This window comes from Palaemon carinicauda, chromosome 10 (genome assembly GCF_036898095.1).
Source record: "Palaemon carinicauda isolate YSFRI2023 chromosome 10, ASM3689809v2, whole genome shotgun sequence".
Lineage (NCBI taxonomy): Eukaryota > Metazoa > Arthropoda > Malacostraca > Decapoda > Palaemonidae > Palaemon > Palaemon carinicauda.
In genome coordinates, this window is record NC_090734.1 from 154138476 (window position 1) to 154154809 (window position 16334).

Consider the following 16334-nt stretch of genomic DNA (forward strand, 5'->3'; position numbering starts at 1 on the left):
ATGCAATTTCTTATTACTGATCTGGATATTAATCTCTGGCAATATCATTCAATTAGTTTTCTATGTTGCAGAAGATTTTTCATAAATTTGATCATCCTTTGCATTCAGATCTTTTCAAACTGTACCAAGTACTATAGTCAATTTTTTTTAATGAGGCGCTTTTGCACCGACTCGCAGCGGTGCCCTTTCAGGTCGGAAAAAGTTTCCTGCTATCTGATTGGTTAGAATTATCTTGTCCAACCAATCAGCGATCAGGAAACTTTTCCCGAGCTAAAAGGGCCCCCCGGCGAGTCGGTGCAAATCTGCCTCACTATAAAGAATTGACTATAGGTATGCAATTAATTCTAACAGTCTTGCTATCTCCATCATAAGATTAGTACTGCACAATATTCTGAAGTTTTATTCTTGTTATGAACAGATTAAAGAATGATCATAATTGGATAGTTGAATTAGTGAAACTTCCGCAGTTGAAACTTGTTACAAATGTTTTTCTGTTTTAAAAGATTGACGTAGGTCTCGTTTCATTGTTTACATATGACTGATCTATTTCAACATTGTTACTGATATTAAAATATTTTTTGTTTTTCTTTTTATTACTTCTGATAGTTGATTCGTTATTTCTCTATTCCATTTCCGCATTGGGCTGCTTTCCTTGTTGTAGCCCTTTGGCTGGTAGCATCCTGCATTTCCAACTAGGGCTGTTAGCCGGCTGGTAGTAATAATAATACACTTTACTGTGCAAAATAAGGCGTTTTAGTTTGTCGCTACTGTATTCAAAAGTCTTTTAGTACAGTATTCTAAAATTATTTTTGTAAAAAATATATTGTAGAACTAATTTTGGGTACTTTTGAAAATAATGTACTTACTCTCATACTTATATTGTATAATCTTTCAGTGGAAAAGAAGAAAGAGGTCCACGGCGACAGCATCGACCGTCAACAGAAACGCAAAATTGAACGAGAGGAAGAGAGATTGAAGAACAGTAACAGAGACCTTTCTCTTGTCAAAATGAAGAGCATGTTTGCCATTGGTTTTGCTTTTACTGCTCTGCTGTCAATGTTCAATTCCATGTAAGTTTATACTGTACAGGTATAGGTCAAGTATAAGTACTGTATAGTTATGCTTCTGGTTTGGGTACAGTAATACGTTAAGATCTAACAGCATGTAATTGATATAAATTAGTTTAATTAGATTATAACAAGATAAAGTTATAAATTATAATAGTGATATGGTAAAAGACCAAAGGAAATTAATTGAAAATATATTGAATGATAGAATGCTTAATATATTATTGCATACTGTGGCAAAGACTTGTATAGAGATAGGTTATGAAATATTATATATAACAAGAATTTACCCTCATCTTTATCACTTAAAAAAGTTAGCTTCTCCATTTGCTTTTACATCTTCCTCCAATATCCACCTTTTATTTACTGGTTCTATTCTTTTCAGCTCTGATGGTCGTGTTTTATTTACTGGTTCCGTTCTTTTCAGCTTTGATGGTCGTGTTTTATTTACTGGTTCTGTTCTTTTCAGCTTTGATGGTCGTGTTTTATTTACTGGTTCTGTTCTTTTCAGCTTTGATGGTCGTGTTTTATTTACTGGTTCCGTTCTTTTCAGCTTTGATGGTCGTTTTTTATTTACTGGTTCTGTTCTTTTCTCTTTTCAGCTTTGATGGTCGTGTTTTATTTACTGGTTCTGTTCTTTTCTCTTTTCAGCTTTGATGGTCGTGTTTTATTTACTGGTTCTGTTCTTTTCTCTTTTCAGCTTTGATGGTTGTGTTTTATTTACTGGTTCTGTTCTTTTCAGCTTTGATGGTCGTGTTGTGGCCAAGCTCCCCTTCATCCCCATTTCCTGGCTGCAGGGGTTGAGTCATAGAAATCTACTCGGAGACGATTACACTGACTGCTCGTTTATTTTCTTGTACATTCTCTGTACCATGAGTATTAGACAGGTGAGATTTATGTTGTGTTTACAGCTATTGACAGCTGATATTCTTGTAAATAAGATAGTTGTTCCAACACGGAGTACTTACCTCGAACTACTTTCTTAGGAGGATCTGGGATCTCCTTAATCACCGACAAGGATTTTGCGTAGTTCCCCCTCTCTCCGCTACCTTGTAGGGGCACTCCGGGGTGGAAGGATACTCGGCCTGGGGGGACCCCGGTCAGCGCGTGGGTCGCGCTTGTTAACTCGTCAGTAAGCATCTGGTTGTGGCGTAGATTACATCTCGCTGCTCTCTCTCACTTATCCCGTCCGATCACCTTGTGTCCCATGTGTTCCTTTGTGTTCTTACCTTGTCCCACGTGTTCCCTTGTGTTCCTTCTCTTGTGTTCCACATGTTCCCGTTGTGTTTCTCACCTTCCCCTTGTGTGCTTGTGTCGTTTGCGTGTTCGCTTATACAATGGAATCTGAGCGTCGCTGTCCCGGGCCCCAAGCTGGTAAGTCTTGCGGAGCATGGCTCTCGAGGCCCGAGGCCTTGTGCTCCTCGTGTTGGGGAAATAAGTGTTCCCCGACCTCCACATGTCCTGAGTGCGAGTCTTGGCCTGAGCTTCAATGGACTTTGTTTGGGAAGAAAAAGAAGGCTTCCAAGAGGTCCCCGAAGAAGTCGGGCCTTTCTTCGCCGCTAACGTCGCCCTCGGCCCAGTCAGAGAGGGGTTCTCCTTCACCTTCCCCTACCCAGAGTAGGGGACGAGGTCAGTCCGTTTCAGGGAAACGGCCCATTGCAGTTCCCCATAAGTCTGATGTCAGAGATTCTGTGGAGAAAGAGCCTGCCCAGACAAGTGGGGGGTCTGTTAGTGTGGCGGGAGTGTGTGTGATAGACGAGGGCCTGGTTCTCGCAGAACCAGTCTTGAGTGAAGACCCTGTGTGTGTGTGTGGGGGGGGGAGAATCAGCGCCCACTCCCACTCCCGAACAGTGTTTTTCAGGTTCAGCGGGTTCCGGGGTTGGTCAGAACAAAGAAAAGCAGCCCATGTGCTCTGCGGACCCCGACTCCATCTCCATCGTATGGACAGCTCCTAGGTCACCCTTCAGGTCCCCCATGAGGCAGGAGGAAAAAATTGAAGGGTGGTTCACCGCTCGACCCAGAATATGCTCACCCCCGGCGCCATCAGCTACGCTTCCGCCGGACTTCATGGAGCCCGCGATCGGGAGTTCCAGACCAAGAACCCCCAGGAGGCTTGTAATACAGACGGACGAATCAGCCTCCTCGTATTCTTCAGACGAGTACTCCTACGATTCCTATTCTTCGGACATTTCCAGTGCTCGGGATTCCAGGAGGAAGAGGAAGCGTTCCAGGAGGAGATCGAGCCCACACTCCAGCCTGTCCAAGAAGAGGGAGAGGTCCTCGAGGAGGAAGTACAGAAGGAAGTCGTCATCGAGGAAGCGGTACATTACTGTCGTCCGACACCGTCGGGAATCCAGCAGGTCAGTGGCTGTTGGATCCGCTCCCATTTCTCTGCTCAGTGTCTCTGGCTCCGCCCGCTCGTCGGGTGCAGCTGTTGGCACACACACTGTTACCCCGGCCTAGTAAGTCGGCGGCTCCGCCCGTGTGTAGCGAACTCCCGCTGGTTAGACCCAGCGGCTCAGCCCTAGGATCTTATGTCACAGCGGCCCCGGCCAAGTTTCGGGATACGCCGCTGCCGCGACCATCGACTAGCGTCATCCAGGGGCCCCCTGCAGGGGGTAGACCCATGATGGCTACCTCCCCTCCGGCGGCTCTACCCGTGACAGAGGCAGCCGCTCCAACACCCAACCAGGAGGGGAGGGAGGCCTCCGCGCCCACGGATCCCTTCGCGTTCGAAGAAGCTTCTGACACAGAGGTACAGATAGTGGACGAGCTGTTGGACTCAGGTGAGTGCTCTGCGGACGAGGTCTCGTCCTATCGGAAGGTGCTTGCGCTCATCCGACGTCACCATAGGTTGGACGAGCCTCAACCAATAGCTGAACGAGCTTGGCTCTCCGGTCTGGCAGAATGGTTAACAATCCTGTCCAGCAGAAACCGTCTCTGACACTGCCGTTAGCACCCGATGTTGCTCTGGGAATGGAACATGTGGACCGTTATGTGTCAGGCCCGAAGAATTCGCTGAGGGCACAGGGTTCCTTCAAATTCCTACCAGGTCTCAAGACCCTGAAGAAATTCTATGTGCCTGACGGTTGTCATTCAGGGCCCCGCACTTTGGAGGAAGCGGTCGCTACCTGAACCAGGGCAACACGGACGAGCGTAGCCTAAACGCTTCGGTGGTCTTCTCACAAGCGGAGGCCGCCATGATGGAGGACACCGCACAGGACATCGTCAACGTCTCTTCTTGGCTGGACTGGTAGGCCTGTACGTTGGCAGATTTCCAACTCTCGCACAACCTGTCGGTTCCGGACAACCAGGCTCTTTTATAGGAATTGATCCGCTCGGGGGGTAAAGCGATGAAATTCCTTACTTTCCAGTCCCTGACCCGAACGGCCAACTGGGTCCTGAGGAGAAGGAACACTGTTCTGAATAGATTACCCCCGTAGACTCCCCGAGCGAGAAGCGAAGTTCCTGAGGAACCCTCCCGTCTGGGGTGAAACGGTGTTCCCCCTTCAAACGGTGGCCAAGACGGTGGAAAGAGTCGGCAAAATGAAGGTTTCGTCCGAGGCCAGGCAGCAGTTACCAAGGCGACCCCCTGTGAGGAGACCTGCTACAGACGGCGCCTACCCGCCTATGCCTCCGGCTAGGCAGGAGGCTCCCGCCTTCTCGTGGCACCAATCTCCTCGGCCCTCCAGGAGGAGTGGTGCTCAACCTCAAGCCTCCTTTAGACCCAAATACGCAGGGTCAAGGAGAGGCCGGTTCAACCGCCTCCCCAGAAGGAGATAGGGAAAGAGGCCCCCTACACATTCCCACGCCCAAGGTGGGGGGATGCCTCAAACATTATTGGCAAGCATGGCGGGACAACGGGGCGGAACCATGGACAGTGACCGTTCTCAGGGAGGGGTACAGGATCCCCTTCCTGTCAGAGCCGTCTCCGTTGATCCCCGAACATCGAGCGGAGTGGTTGGCTCCCAAGGACTCAGAGAGGAAGACAGCCCTGCAAGCAGAAGTGGAGGCTATGCTGAGTAAAGGAGCCCTGCAGCATGTGCACGAGCTGTCACCGGGCTTCTACAGCAGGCTCTTCCTGGTGGAGAAGGCGACGGGAGGTTGGAGACCAGTAATCGACCTTTCGGCGTTGAACAAGTTCATCAGAAAGACCTCCTTCAAGATGGACACTCCAAAGTCAGTGATGGCAGCCTTGAGAAAAGGGGATTTTATGATGTCCCTGGACCTCAAGGATGCCTACTTTCAGATTCCCGTTCACCCCTCTAGCAAGAAGTTCCTCAGAGTAAGGTGGGGCTCCCAAACCCTTCATTTCAGGACCCTCTGCTTCGGTCTGTCAACAGCCCCTCAAGTTTTCACGAGAGTCTTCGCCCTGGTCTCAGTCTGGGCACACAAGCAGGGCATCAGGCTGATCAGATACCTCGACGATTGGTTGCTGTTTTCAGCCTCAGAGGCAGACTTAAAGAATCAAGGAGCTCGCCTAGTGAATTTCTGCAAAGAGCTCGGGATCACAATCAATCTCGAGAAATCGCAGATAGTCCCCACCACCAGGATGACGTACCTGGGGATGGTGTTAGATTCCCAGCTGACGAGAGCCTTCCCCTCCCAGGAGAGGCTAGACAACCTGGACCAGGTGATTCAACTGTTCCTAGCGGGCACCGGGCACTCCGAGGAGGGCCAAGGATTGGCAGAGGTTGGTGGGTCGCCTGGTCTCGGAGAAGTTGGTTCCACAGGGCAGACTCAAGCTCAGACCGATCCAATGGAACCTGAAAGACCTCTGGTCAGCGGGGGATTCCCCGCAGAAGATAGTTCCGGTGTCCCCTTCCTCCAAGGATGCTCTCCTCTGGTGGTCCGACAGGAGACATACATCGAAGGGAATTCCGTTCTGCTCCCCTCCTCCTGAGGTGCTGCTCTTCACGGACGCATCGAAGGAGGGAAAATGGTCAGTGGAGGAAAAGGCCCGTCACATCAATCTTCTGGAGCTCATGGCCGTACAGAAAGTGCTGGTAAGTTTCGCTCGTCTCCTCCGGGGGGAACTCGGTAGCTCTCATGTGCGACAACGCCACGGTAGTAGCGTACATAAAAAAGCAGGGAGGATTAAGGTCAAGGGAGTTGTGCGATCTCATGGCTCAGGTTCTAGAATGGGCCGAAATGAACAACATTCTACTCACGGCCAGATTCATTCCCGGGAAAAGGAACCTCCTGGCGGACGGACTAAGCAGGACAGGCCAAGTAGTGGGCTCGGAATGGTTCCTTCACCCCCAAGTGGCGCAGGAAATCCTCCGTCGTTGGGGCTCCCCAGTGATAGACATGTTCGCCACAAGGCTCAACGCAAAGGCTCCCCGTATTCTGCTCCCCGGTACCAGATCCGACAGCAGCCTTCGAGGACGCCTTCCAGCACTCATGGGACAACCTCGACGCCTACGCTTTTCCCCCTTTGGGATCATCAGACAGGGTCTCAACAGGTTAAGACAGTCAAAGTCCCCAGAGATGACTTTGGTAGCGCCCTGGTGGCTGGAGAGGGAGTGGTTCACGGATCTTCAGGACCTAGCCACCCTTCCTCCGTGGTCCTTACCGGCAAGAGAAGACCTGCTAAGTCAACCTCACTTCCGAAGGGTGCACGAAAACCCTCGGGCTGAGGCTACACGCGTGGAGGTTATCAAGCGCCTCTTAAGGAAGGAAGGCTTCTCGGACAAAACTGTGGATAGGATGACGGGGTATCTGCGGAAATCCTCATGCGTTGTGTACCAGGCAAAATGGGCAACCTTTGTCAAGTGGTGTGCCTCTCAGAATCTGCGGCTCTTAGACGCTTCAGTCCACAATATCGCAGACTTCCTAGTTCATTTGAGGGATGACCTAGGAGTCTCCATTCCAGCCATAAAGGGAGTTCGAGCGTTACTGGGACAAGTGTTCCAACTCAGGGGCATCAACCTAGGCACCTCGCGCCACATCTCCATGCTCATCAGGAACTTTGAGCAGACTTGTGACCCCGCACCTCGAGAGTTCCCCAGTGGGATATAGCTAAGGTCCTCAAGGCCCTCTCATGCCCTCCATTCGAGCCACTCAAAGATATTCTGGACAAGGACCTCACCCTCAAAGCCATCTTCTTGCTAGCCCTGGCCTCGGCGAAACGTGTGAGCGAGCTCCACGGTCTGTCGTACTAGGTATCCCACTCGAAAGGATGGAAGGACATGACATTCAAGTTCTTGCCGAAGTTCGTAGCGAAGACTTAGAACCCTGCAATTGCGGATCCGAGGTTTGAGGAATTCTTCATTCCAGCTATTCCACATTCGGACAACCCGGAAGACCTGCTCTTGTGCCCTGTAAGGACTATCAGGAAGTACCTTAGTAGGACGGCCAAACTCAGACCGGCCGTGGAGAGCTTGTTTGTTTCCACAGGCACGGTCAAGAAGGCAGTTTCTAAGAACACCATATCCTTCTGGCTGCGACAGGTGATAAAGAGGTCGTATGAGATTGAGGGCTCCACGGTGCCTGGGACCCCGAGACCCCATGATATTAGGGGCCTTAGCATGTCCTTGGCTTTCGACACCAACATGGCAGTTGGCCAGATCTTATGGGCGGGTGCTTGGGGTAGGCAGTCCACCTTTACAGCCCATTACCTCAAGGACTGTATGAGAAAGTCCCTGGATGCCTTCTCCATCGGGCCAGTCATTTCGGCTATGCAACAGATTTAGTAGGTTGGGCCCCGGGGTAGCCCGTGGGAAGTAATCGTAAGCGACACATGTTCCTCCTTACTATCCCCCTTCCTTGCTACCCTCTATTCCTTTCCTGATACCCCATCCTTGTTCCCCCGTCCTTCCATGTGAGAGTGGTACGTTGAGGCACATCATGTCTGGATCATAAATTAAAGGCGAGTTGTACATAAGGCAGACTTTTGCGTGCTTTCCCCGTCTCTCCTACCTTTCCCTTGGAGTTCCAGGCCTAGTCTCCTATTTAGGTCATGTACCCCAACAAGTCTCGTATACACCGAACTGTAAGCCACTCCCTCCTCCTAAAGTATAAGTCTCCTAAGAAAGTAGTTCGAGGTAAGTACTCCGTGTTGGAACAAATCACAAATTTCCAGTGATTTGTATTTTTCCTAACAGTACTTACCTCGAACTACTTTTGGGTTATGGCCCTCCCATCCTGCCCTGAGTATCTTACAGGAGTTTGAGGAGGACTTGAACATACGCTTACTGACGAGATAACAAGTGCGACCCACGCGCTGACCCGGGGTCGCCCCAAGGCGAGTATCCTTCCACCCCGGAGCGCCCCTACAAGGTAGTGGAGAGAGGGAGAACTACGCAAAATTCTTGGTCGGTGAATAAGGAGATCCCAGATCCTTCTAAGAAAGTAGTTCGAGATAAGGGATTTTGACGAAGGAAAACTCTATTTCTGGGGAGAGACCTGTGGCGCCCGGTGAAAAGAGTCCTTCTAATATACCTTTTCTGATAAAACCTTCCAATTATACCAGAGAAAGATAAAAGCATGGAATGCTGAGGTTACAACCCTCGCGCGAGCACCTTTTGGGTGTCGTGTATAAAGCAAAGGCGCGTGAAATCCACTATTCACAGGTTGTCTTCCATTTAGTTAATTCCTTCGTCAAAGGGATGGGCCGATACAAAGGCCCTAGCCAACCCACCAGCGCCACACCACCCACGCCCCGACGCGAGTGCCATCTAGACAACATCCTTCTGTATTGGCCATGATGGCTTGGAAAGGAAAGGGTGGGATCATGTAAAATAAAGGGGAAGGGTTTCACCGGGCGCCACAGGTCTCTCCCCAGAAATAGATTTTTCCTTCGTCAAAATCCCTTTTCTGGGTCGACCTGTGGCGGCCGGTGAAAATGTACCAGAGAATGCCTTCCAAGCCCAACAATAACTACTAATTTAATGAGGGGAGAGAAACAACACCATGTAAAGAAAATCATAAATAATTAAGGTAAGTAAGCATAAAACATAAACTAGCCACAGGGCATAGTGAGAGTAAGGTTAAACAAACATGATAACAGGGAAGCCTCCGAGTATCAGAGGAAACATGCAACAAAACTGACATGGCTAAGAATATCCCAACCCTATAACAACGGTAATCAATAATAGTTACAATCATAATAACCTAATATGTAATAATAATATGTAATAAACTTAGGGCTAACGAACCACCAAGGAAGCGGCGTCGTGGTGCGAGTGGCGGGTAGGAGGGAGAAGAAAAGAGATGGATGAAAGGAAGAACAAAAGATCACTGGGGAGAGATAAGGCTCCCAGCTGCAACTGTTGGGTATTTAAGAGCCTGTAAGTTCTTTAGATAGTGGCGTTTGAAAACCATAGGAGATTTCCAACCCGTGTACTTTTTAAGGTCATCAAAGTCCATATTCTGGAAATAATTGATGGAGGTAGCTACTGACCAGATATCATGAGCATGGGGAAATGATCCCGGATTGGCTTGCCTAATACCACGTATGGAAATGGTGCCTCCTTGTTCTCTGATAAACAAGGGGCCAGACTATCGGGTAGCAGTCCTGGCTAAAAAGGCCCTGAGAGTGGTGACTGGACATAGAGAAGTATCTTGGAGAAGAGGAATAATCTTCCAAAGGGACCACCTATTTTGGGGGTCTTCGTTTTTAGCTAGGAACGCCCTGTCTGGAGAAAGAAGTTCTTCACCTGAAGGGAGGAAATCTATGTTTTCTGAGTTTCGTGAGAGAGCTGCTAGTTCTGAGATTCTAGAACCCGAGGCCAAAGCTGTTAGAAATAAAGTCTTCCTATGAAGAGTGATATAGGAGCAGGATTCGTTGTCCGTGTCGGAGGCCAGTTTGAGGACATCATTTAGAGACCAAGAGACCTTTTGTGGACGAACCGAAGGTCAAAGCCTAGCACATGCTTTTGGAATAGACGAGAAATAAGACTCCGCCAGGTTAATGTTAAACCCAACCAGGAAGACTTTCCTCAGAGCTGACTTAATGGTGGTTATAGTGCTAGCTGCTAGGCCTTTGTCAAATATGGACCTAAAGAAGGAGATGGCTAAATTCGGAGTCATAACCGAATGGTCGGAATTCTTTAAGAAATCTGCTAGTTTCTTAACTGGCGAATCATATTGGTGAATCGTAGAGTCCCTTTTGTCTGATTCTATAAAGAGGACATTATCTGGGTCGATGTTTGCATCCCTACGAGCCGCAAACTTCATGAAATCCACAAAGTTAGGGTTTTGGCTATCCTTGAGGAATCTGACACAGTCCGAGTTTGGACCACTTGGGTCAGTTTGGGGAATGGGATCCGGAAGGGACGGAGTTTCAACTCGAGGAGGAGAGGAAACCAACTGCTCTTTGGCCAGTGAGGTGCCACTAAAGCCACTGCCCCGTTGAAGGAGCGGAGTTTGTGCAAGACTTTCAGTAGAAGATTCACTGGAGGGAATAAGTAGATCTTCTGCCAATGGTTCCAATCCAGGGTTAATGCGTCCATGGCATAAGCCTGAGGGTCCAGGTTCGGTGTCACATAACATGGGAGTTTGTGATTGAGTCGGGTCGCGAATAGATCTACCTGGAGACCTAGAACCAGCCTGAGTATCCGGAAGGAGTGCATGTCCAGGGACCACTCCGATTCCAGTGGGCTCGTCCTGGATAATGAGTCTGCTATCACATTCTGGACTCCTGCTAGGTGAGTTGCTGACAGGAACCAGTCTTTGTCGGCTGCCAAGGCGAAGATAGTGACCAGGATCTGATTCAGGTTGGGTGATTTGGATCCCCCTCTGTTGAGGCAGTGGACTACGGCCGTGCTGTCTGAGACTACTCTGATGTGGGTCGACCTCGGAGGAGAGATTCTCTTCAGGGTCAAGAACACCGCCATGGCTTCGAGAACATTGATATGGAACTGCCTCATGGCGGGTGACCAAGAGCCCTGAAACATCTGATGTTGGGAGTAACCCCCCCATCCACTCGGAGACGCGTCGGTATGAATTGTCACTTGTGGAGAGGGGAACTGTAGAGGAACCGATTCGGAGAGGTTCCTCCGTTTGGACCATGGTTGTAGTCTCATTTTCAAGACAGAGGGGATCTTCGAGGTCTTGTCTCTTAAAGGTATTGTCGCTCTCTCCAAACTCGATTGATGTCTCTGAGTTTGGCTTTTAATAGGAGATCGGTCAGTGAGGCAAATTGGAGAAGGTCGAGGATTCGTTCTAAAGCTCTTCTGGACACCTGTCTGTGTTTGAGAAAGTTCCTGACCTTGGAAGCTATCTCCCTTGCCTTCTTGGGAGGAAGGGAGAGTCTGTGCTTTGAAAGGTCCCAACGGATGCCTAACCATTCGAAGTGGCTTGATGGTTGTAGGCGGGACTTCCGGAGGTTGACTTGGAATCCCAGTTTGGCGAGAAAATGGAGTACCTTCGATGTAGCTCTGTTGCATTCCTGGTGCGACTAGGCCCAAATGAGCCAATCGTCCAGATAGGCGATGATCTGTATCCCTTGGTGTCTGAGTTGCTCGAGCACCGTCTCCCCCAGTTTCGTGAATATCCTGGGGGCAATGCTGAGACCGAAGGGCATGACTTTGAATGCAAAGGCTCTCTTGCCGAGACGGAAGCCTAGGTAAGGAGAGAAGTTTCGAGCTACTGGGACATGATAATAGGCGTCGGTAAGATCGATAGAGGTGGTGACGGCCCCACGGGAAGTAAGGTCCGTACCTGAGAGATAGTCAGCATACGGATCTTGTCGCAAAGGATGTAAGAGTTGAGCTTCGACAAGTCCAGAACTACCCTCAACGCCGACGAGTCTTTCTTCGGGACTGTAAACAGGCGGCCTTGGAATTTCAGGGATCGAACCCGTTTGATTGCTTTCTTCTTGAGTAACTCCGCGGTGTACTCTTCCAGGATGGGAGTGGGTCTCTGGAAGAAGGTCACTGATGGAGGAGGGAATCCCTGTGACAATTTCCAACCCAAGTCCCTGGATATTATGCTGTGAGCCCATGGACTGAAGGTCCAATGGTCTCGGAAGTGATAAAGTCTCCCTCCTACCGGCATCACATCATTGGGAGGGAGTGAACTTAGTGCCCCTCCCTCCACGGGCACCCCTTGCTCTAGGTCCGCCGCGTTGGCGGAACTGTCCTCTACCTCTGAAACTCCCTCTCTGGTATCCACGAAAGGAACCGGAGGATTCGTAGGCAGGGTTGTATGCAGGAGAGGACATCCAAGAGGGGTTGGGCTGTGTACCAGGGGGAGCAGCGAGGTAGACTACCTGCTGAGGGGGCGCCTGTTGTTGAGAAGTCGAGGCAGCGGAAGACTGTGGGGACGAGGTACCCCGGGCAGTCTTGTAAGGACTAAACCTCTGCTTCTTGAAGAACGTGTGTCTCTGGGGTTCGAACCTCTTTTTGGCTGAGAGACCCCACCTTACCTGCAAATTCTGGTTTGCCCTCGCTGCGTCCTGAAGAACCTTATCCACCTCGGTCTGAGGGAAGAGGGTCTTACCCCAGCAGGAGGACGCTATCAGTCTGTTCGGCTCATGCCTGATGGTGGCCTCCGACAGAACGAACTTCCTGCAACTAACTCGAGCTGACCAGAAGTCATGGAGGTCTATTTGGTAGGACAGCAGCTGGTTCTTTGTGGCGACTCTGAACAGCGTTTCCTTTGGGTAAAGAGATGCTAGGGACTCCATGGAGGTGATGGATTGGAGGGACCTAGCTAGTCTAGTATGGGTCTCGAACTCAGTTTTGAGAAGACTCTCTATTAATCTGGGAAGCTTCTCAGAGAAAAGAGTAGAGGCACAGTCCGGGTCTAGCTTCCCCACTGTGAAGGTAGAAGCCGCGGCATCCCAGGTTGCAGAGGTACCCGGAATAAGCAAAGAGGTGGGGTCCGTCTCTTTGAGAGCCGGCATGGAAGAGCCTTCCTTGATGGCCTGTATAGTCAGCTCTGTGACTTTGTCTATGAGCGGCAAAGAGATGGAGGCCGCTGTCGTAAAAATAGTGTAGGAACCTTTGTGTGGGGTGAGCTTGGAGTTAATACACCCCCACTCTGATAGTGTTCTGGCCCAGATAGCCTGGGTCTGCTCTTTTGGAAATATCACCGTTTCCTTCGGTACCTTGTCCATACGGACCAATGCATGTTCCTTCAAACGTACAAAACCAGTGAACGGGAATTCTAGGCCCGGGGGGTAGAACTCCAGGTCCTCTGAGGGCGGGTGCCTATGCCCTCCAGAGTTAGGGAACCATCTAAGAATGGGGCATGCAAGGCAAACCGCCAAGGATTGTTTTTATCGAAGGGCGGTAGCTTCGACGCGTCTGGGGCAGAAGGGGGAGGAAGCTGAGTTCCGGCGCGGATCAGAGTAGCCATCATATCCTTAATCTCTGTCATCGCCCCAGAGTGATGTTGAATTTGTTCTCTGACCAAATCTCTGACCAGTTCGATGGGGACGAGATCGCCCCAGGGTACCTGAAAGCCACCCGTTGGTTTTGTCTTGGATTTGGTAGACTTAGACTTCTTAGGAGTCGTGGTTTTACGAGGAGCAATATGAATATCAGGAGCTGTCGAGGGTCCGGGGACCGGTGACGTTGATACTGGCAAAGCTGAAGTCTTATAAGTTCGAAGTGGCTTCACCTTGGGTCGTACGGAGGCAGAGGGATCCCGAGGAGAAGCCTTAGAGTTATCAAAACCTAGAAAGGAAGAGGTAGAAGAGGGAGTAGGAGAGAAAAGGGTTTCCACCAACTCGGCACCACTTACCTACTCGTCCCTGGGTTCTACATCTATATCCAGATCTGCCACGTCCAGCGGTACGAGAGGTTCGTCCTCCGCGGAAATGGTGGCCCTGACTTCTTCAATTAAGGGGACAGCAAGGTCAGGGGAGATTGCAGCAGTAGTCGAGCCCGGGAAGAGACGGGAGGCCATGTCTCCATCGAGGAGATAGGGTGCGCCAGACGGGGCATTCCTGCCGAAGCCCGACACCCACGGACGGAGAGTAGCCCTTGCTGAACGAAGAGAGACATCATCGGCCTGTAAGATTTTCAGTGATTAGTGATGCAGGAGGGGGTTTGCTCTCCAAAATATACTGTGTATATCATATTCATGGCTAAATTAGTGTCTGCCAACGAGAAATAAGGAACAAAAGGAAAACCCACTTACATCATCGTTCAGTAGAATCGACGACAGCTCGTAACAGAGCGAGCACAAATCCGGGAACCAGACCATGTATTGGGCCTGGCCCGGTTCCCGGATAAAGGGGATGGAGCAGTGTGCATGAGACCGACAGAGGTCATGCCCAACGGGGTCGTTGAACGAGGCAGGGCATCTTTCGGCAGTACAACGGACCTTCTGTAAAAGAAAGGGGACATGAGTCTGGTGTTCCTTGAAACTCTGATAAGGGGTTAAAAAACCCTATTATTATAGATCTCCGGCACTCACTGAATTCCCTAAGCTCCAATATTGCATTTAACTAATATCTGAATATCACATTGTTGGCAGATTAATATTCAATTGTTTGTATAATTGTAATTTACCTAATGTCTGTTAATGACAAAAGAATAAATAACTTGAAGCAATCTGCCGACCTCCGAGGGTCGGGAAGCAGTGACATGCCCTTAAAATAAATATAAACACCAGCCTTAGCTAAAGGCAAGGCAAATATAAGTGTGAAGTGTATGGGCGACCTCCGGTGAAGCCGGAGAGTAATGAGATGTCCTGAATAATTCAATTGTGGCTAATAATTCAATTGTGAAAGATATAAAAGCCAAGCCGCAGCTAAAGGCTAAGGCTTAGATCATAATAAAGCGTATTTACGATCTCCGGTGAAGCCGGAGGGAGAAGAAAGGTCCTGAATAATAATATTGTGAATAATAACACAATTGTAATAACAATGGCTATTGTGGATATGGCCGTGGCCTGAGACCGCAGTAAGGGCCACCGGAGGGTCGTATCTAAACAATATGAAGCCCGTCCCATGTAGTAAACAAAATATAAATATAACAATAGAACGAAAGTCATTGAGAATCCCTCATGGCGGAGTAGAACTCAAGGCGGAGTGGAAAAACGTTCATAACTACTCCCAAGCCGTAACGGGGAGTGGACGAAATTCGGACCTAAAAATAACGCTATTGAAAAGTAACCAAAAATAAATAACTCGTAAGTTATCATACACCCGTAGGGGGAGAGGTGAAGGAGGGAGAACCCGTTGAACGCACAAAACGGAAAACGGGAAATCCGCTCACCCACCGGAGCTAAGAAAGAAAACGAGAGAAAGGGGTAACTCGTGACTGCGAACAGAAAACGGGAACCCCCAGCTCTCGCTCTCTTGGACACAAAATCAGGACTAATAATCACACAACACTATTATAAACGTATAAAATAAAACTGTACATCAAGATAAGACTACGAACGAAGAATAGCATCTGCTAAAACTTAAAATAAATAGCAAAGTCGAGTGACGGACGCCACAGTGGGGCGGGTACTAAACAATAACAAAGCTAGAACGCTATCTTGTTCGTAGGCTGGACTTGCTAGCAAAAAGTACCATGAGCACATAATAACGAAAAAAATAATAACGGTTCCAAAGGCATAAGGCCAGGGACTTAACCAAGAACCTAAGTGACAGAGTACTAAACGGGCAGACAAAGATGAATTCCCAAGACAAGTGAACAAACAATGGCCGCCGTGAAGGGCCAGACGGGAATGATGAAACAGACTATACTGGATATAAAACAAAAGCCCGGTACTATTAAAAGCTGTCAAAACAAACTATGGTACTTAACATTGGAATGTGTGAAGATGGAGCTTCGGACATGACGAAATAAATCCGCGTGTGTGAAAAAAGGCGAGAGCACCACAAAAAAATTTTCACAATGTCGAAGTCCAAAAAGAAGGATGATGTTCAGATGGCGCTCGCGTCGGGGCGTGGGTGGTGTGGCGCTGGTGGGTTGGCTAGGGCCTTTGTATCGACCCATCCCTTTGATGAAGGAATTAACTAAATGGAAGACAACCTGTGAATAGTGGATTTTTAAATATTTAACTTAGCCGGTGAATATATAGCTGCAACTCTGTTGCTCGACAGACAACTCTACGGAAAAACTCGCCAGCGATCGCTACACAGGTTGCGGGTGTGCCCAACAGCGCCATCTGTCGACCAGATACCCAGCTCTCAATGTAAACAAAGACTCAATTTTCTCTCTGTCGACGTGTCGACAAGACGTACTTTACTCGCTGTTGCTAAACTGGAGTTTTTCACATCTAATTGGTGAAGTACTATATTCTAGTTTTGAGCTTTCGCTGTGCAGGGTTTTTCTTCACACAAATCCTTGAACTCTT

At 49.1% G+C, this 16334-nt stretch overlaps 1 protein-coding gene across 1 annotated transcript in view; it reads left to right on the forward strand.

The window, feature by feature from the left end:
* Window positions 1-16334, forward strand: part of LOC137648874 (calcium load-activated calcium channel) — a 134214-nt gene that overhangs the window by 105714 nt on the left and 12166 nt on the right. The window contains exons 3-4 of the mRNA XM_068382046.1: window positions 896-1070; window positions 1810-1954. Coding sequence (XP_068238147.1) covers window positions 896-1070; window positions 1810-1954 — 320 coding nt within the window. The remainder of the gene's footprint in view (window positions 1-895; window positions 1071-1809; window positions 1955-16334) is intronic.